Source organism: Halyomorpha halys, unplaced genomic scaffold (genome assembly GCF_000696795.3).
Source record: "Halyomorpha halys isolate HHAL.00 unplaced genomic scaffold, Hhal_1.1 Scaffold92.1, whole genome shotgun sequence".
NCBI classification, from domain to species: Eukaryota; Metazoa; Arthropoda; class Insecta; order Hemiptera; family Pentatomidae; genus Halyomorpha; species Halyomorpha halys.
In genome coordinates, this window is record NW_027105695.1 from 217,607 (window position 1) to 222,895 (window position 5,289).

General features: G+C 31.5%; 1 protein-coding gene across 1 annotated transcript in view; it reads right to left on the reverse strand.

Annotated features, from left to right (window-relative positions):
- LOC106677266 (uncharacterized) overlaps positions 1 to 5,289 on the reverse strand; it is a gene marked incomplete in the record, with an annotated part of 95,507 nt that overhangs the window by 67,622 nt on the left and 22,596 nt on the right. Inside the window, 1 exon segment of the mRNA XM_067052918.1 lies at positions 1,316 to 1,444. Coding sequence (XP_066909019.1) covers positions 1,316 to 1,363 — 48 coding nt within the window.

Below are 5,289 nucleotides of genomic sequence, written 5' to 3' on the forward strand. Positions count from 1 at the left end.
AACTAGAACTGTTACTCTGCCTCAGACTCTCTCACCTAGACCTCCTCTACCTAAGTCAGTGTCCAGGGCTCATCCCCTGGCACGGCCTTCCTTTCTAACCTATTAATTGAATACGCCTTGTCGAGGGCCTTCTGTAAAGAGATATCAGGCTGGAGAAATCGCCTAAGACCAGATAACCCCGACAGGATCATCCAAAGGAAAAATAGCACACATTTATAGCATATTTTATTTATTTACTTTTTAGGAGGATCATTAATTGACCGTGTGTAATATATAAAAAAAAAATAGTCTGGATGCGGTCGAAGAAAAACCCAAATAGTTTTTAAACTATTTAATGTGAGCTAACGTTTCGCTCCACCTTACAGGACTTCATAAGGGCTTACTGAATGAAGGTAAACACCAAAATCATTTTTGTGCTTAACCCAGAAATTAATTAATTAATTAAATAATAAAATATGAATAGTAAATTTTTTAAATAAAATATACTATATACACATACAATATATTTTTTTTTTTAGATTTTAAATGAATAGTACTTATGTACAAGAATATAGATTTTTATGTGTATATATTGTTATTTTATTTAAAATTCATATTTTATATTTTGATTCTATTTTATCTTTGTTAGAGAGGGAAAAAAAGAAGGAAAAATGTATTGGGTAGAAGGAGAAAATACAAATTATATATTTAGATAAATAACGGAAAAAAAGAAATTAAATTAAAAAGCATTGTCTAACTAGGTATAAGTATGCTGTGTATTTAGCAACCCAATACAGTCGGGCAGCAAAAGGTTTTTGAATAATGTTTTTTCTCTAACAAATGAATCAAAAATAAGGAAGTTATATATGATTACCAATGAGATATACTAAATAACATAGTAATGAGTAATGAACTAATAAAAAAGAATGTATATATAAAAGAGATCTATTAATTAACCAATACGATGTGATGTATTAACTAACATAATAATTAATATTAATATTAACATTTATTAATATTATAATGTTTTACGAGTATATTAGTTTGTTCATATTGATGTATTTTTGTACTTCCTACTTTATATCCATTTTATTAATAAGTGAATTTTATACTTTTATATTAGCTTAATGTATTCTGTATCTTTTAATTTTATCTTGTTGAAGAACTGCAGTGTGGGTCGAAACCTTGACTATTAATAAATAGTTATAAACTATTTATTGATTATTTTTCTTGACCCTAACCCTATAAATTTCTAAATTTAACATAATCTGTAAGTGATAAAAATTAAGTGGTAATATATCAATCAAATATTTTAAAGGCATATAAAATAATATACCTCAGGCAGTGAGGTGTCATAGGGATATGGGGCTGGACGTGAACTCATCGCGAGCCCCAATGAGTTGGGTCAGCTGGTCTTTAATCTTCCAACTTCGTCGTAAACCATCCTTTGCCTCTCAGCATTAATCTGAAACCATGTAAAGAACTTATTTATAATGCAAGAAAACTAAATTAAATTTTAATAATTAAATATTAATTAAATAATAACAAATAATTAATAATAATTAAATTAAATTTTGATAACAAAAATAAATAAATAAAACAATGAAATGTAGGAAAAATCATTTTTAAAATTTCAGACCTCTGTAATTTTTAGAAGTCGAAGAAAAAAAATTATAATATAAATCTTTAGAGATATCTACTTAATAACAAAAAAATTGTTTATAGCTTTAAATTGCAATATTTCCCTTTATATATGTATATATTTTATAATGATAAGGATGTAATAATAACAATAAATTTACATTAGCGATATCATAATACGGATGATATAGTTATAAATAAAATTTGTTCCATTTAAACTCTTATAGTAGGATTAAGGAATATATGTTGGTGACTAGCTGTAATTCCAGAGAGTAAGAAGGTATTAAAAAAACTAAGCAATAATCGCAGACCTTGTCATACAAAATTAAAAATAAAATAGAATTAACAAATGTTTGTTACACATTCAACTATCAATTGAGTTCGTTAAACAGGTAGGAGAAGCCAAAATATTGGAAGTAAAATCTTAAAAAATTTCAACCAATGAAAACCAAGAGAAAAATAAAGAACAGCCTCCAAAATATCGAAGATGCAGGACAATCCGAAAAATTTTCCAAGGGAGAGACACTAATCCTCTGTGGGCCTGGACATTCCCCTCCACAATCTGCCTCCCTGAGCATCAGAAGAACCTCGAGCAGAGATTGCAGGTCACGATAGCATATAAACAGCAAATACACTCATATTCAAATTACAATTGTCAGAGTTCTGACTATTTTAAAAGCATTAATAATTGAAAGAGAACTAAGATTTGCAAATATAGTTGAACTAATGCGGTTTATAAAAAAAAAAGACAGTTTTTAAACCAAATATTTGTATTATTATTTCTTTGATATAAAATACAATTAATATGCAAGGTATAGTCAATTTTTATCTACTGTCATTAGCCATCTACTGGCCAATTGCTCGATCCCACGCTGCTACCATTCTTTGAGATGGCTGTCAAAGAACTCTTCGACCACAGTTTCAACTTCCGCAAAATTATCAAATTTTTTTCCCTTGAAGGAAATGAGCCATGGATCGAAATAAGTAGTAATCCAATGCTCCAAGGTCTGGACTATATGGTGGATCAGGCAGGAGTTCGAACCGATGAAGTTCTTTTAACTTTTCTTTGGTTCTATTTCACCTTCTCCATGGAGAGATGGCGACTAGCAATTTATTTCGACACACCACACCCCCTGGCAAGTTCGCCAATACTTGTGGACGGATTTGACTTAATAGCTTCCTGGAGAACATTAATATCCATTGATGGTTGCCCAGAGCCTTTCTTACTTTCCAACATCGTATCTCCACTGCTAAATTGCCATGCAGTGCACTGGTTAAGGACACCTTCCCCTTCATATTTAATAATTTCACGAGTTGCTTCAGTGGCTGTGAAATTTTCTTTCCAGTAATGCCTTGAAATTTAGAGAACTTTGTAGGACACTATCTTGTTTCTTCTTTGAAACATATAACAAAACTGAGGTTTTTTAAAAGATTTCGAATGGTACTAAACAAGCTTAGAGAATACTCTAAAGGGATTATTAAGTATTAAATAGGATTAAAATACTTATAGTCCTTTGAATATTAATTGCCAATACATAAGTATAGTTTAAATGGGCATTGGGAAAGATCAATATTCATAAACATAAATGATAAAATTATTTATTTATAAAGAATGTTGGGTGTTTAACATAATATTATAATAATCTGTTTGATATATTTTGTGAAGTGTTGTATTCTTGGCAGTAACAAAGTTGATATTTGTTATTACTACCTAAAAAAAAACAAACCTTAAATACAAATTTTCTTTGCAACAACAGTAAAACTATGCATTTAATCGCAAATGTGAAGGGTATAGAAGTTTTGGTAATGGACATGACTATTTGCGGCACCACCTGAAGAGAATAGGAGTGACTGAATCTTCGGAGTGCGTCCTGTGTGGAGTTGGTGAGATGACTGGCGATCACCTATTTGCATGTGCGGCAACGGCGGACTTGATTACAGACAGGAGTTACATCAGCAGAGCTAAACTTTACTGAGCTGTACGAAACAAAATGGCAGAAATGGCTCCTTTGGCGTAGTAAAAAAAAAAAAAAAAAAAAAAAAAATGGTTTTAGTAAAATCGTTTTCCTATAGTTTGGTATATCTATAATGAAAATTCAGTAAGCCTTAACAAGAAATGTGTGCTTATTCAAACTGGCATATTTCAATGCCTACAGAAAAATATAGGAATATTTACTGGTATAACAAGTAGAAACTTTTTATAAAAGTTAAAAAAAAAAATAAAAATAATTTTTATGAACTATGAATACAAATTTGTAGATGATTGTTATCACGTCGTTGGCTCCGTGTTACTGGATTCATAATGAGATGTAGATGGTTGACCGTAGATTAATGATTGGAGAAGTTTGTCGGGGGGGGGGGTGCGGTCAGCAAAGAACAACATAAATAAACAAAACCATATTTATTTATTTTATGTTATGTTATTTTATGTTTATTTTATTTATTGTTAAAATAAATAAATATGGTTTTGTTTATTTATGTTTTTCTTTGCTGACCGCCCCCCCTGACAAACTTCTCCAATCATTAATCTACAGTCAACCATCTATGAATACAAATAATAATTATTTTTAATATAATGGTGAAAGTTGTTTATTACAAACAAAAACATTAACATCCCTCTTCTTCCTTTTTTTTTTTACTCCGTTTTCATTAAAGAAACATTTAAATCACATTGTGTTTATTTCCCAATTTAAAATGTGGGAACAATGCAATCTTAATGATTTTATTTATACATTAATGAGCTCTACTATTATATCTGTAGACAGGTGTTATTACTTTAACTAACCTACATATAAAGGGGCCTCTACATGTTGGCCAAGCCATGGCGAACTCAGACATACGCGAGCATGTGGATAGGTGGCTTGGCTCGGTTGGCCTAGGCTCGTTGCCGAGCCGTCGAGAGTCGGTTTTTGGCCACAGATCAAAGGGGTTCGTGAGAGCGCTCGTGTAGCATCTCCACCATTGTTCTTTGTCTAGTTGCAACTGAGAGCTGTTAGGAGGTTAAAGGTGTTTGTTGGTACTTTTTATAATAAGTTTTATATTTAATCTTATTTATTTATATTTAATTTTCTTTTTTTTGTAATAAAAATAATACAATCCAAGTGCAATGGCTGAAACCACTAGTACGTCCGCCATGCTTACCTCTCTGAATAGCACTGACATGTGGATGGTCCGCACTTTGCTTGCCGAGCATTTGTACGAGCCTCCGAGCCATGGCGAGCGGCCAACATGTGGATCCACCTTAAAATATATAGTAAGTGGAAGTATTGCGATCATGAAAAATATTTTGTGTAACAATAAAAAACCGTCGAAAATAATTGTCAACTGTTTATTAACGAAATTAATTGTTTAACAATGACATACACTCCCTAATGTGATAAAAATAAGAACGCCTATGACAAAGAACAACTTGCAAGTATAGAGCCACAGGTGACTCCCTCCAACTCTTAAGGTGGATCCACATGTTGGCCGCTCACCACGGATCGGAGGCTCGTACAAATGCTCGGCAAACAAAGAGCGGGCCATCCACATGTCAGTGCTATTCAGAGAGGTAAGCATGGCGGACGTACTAGTGGTTTCAGCCATTGCACTTGGATTGTATTATTTTTATTACAAAAAAAAGAAAATTAAATATAAATAAATAAGATTAAATATAAAACTTATTATAAA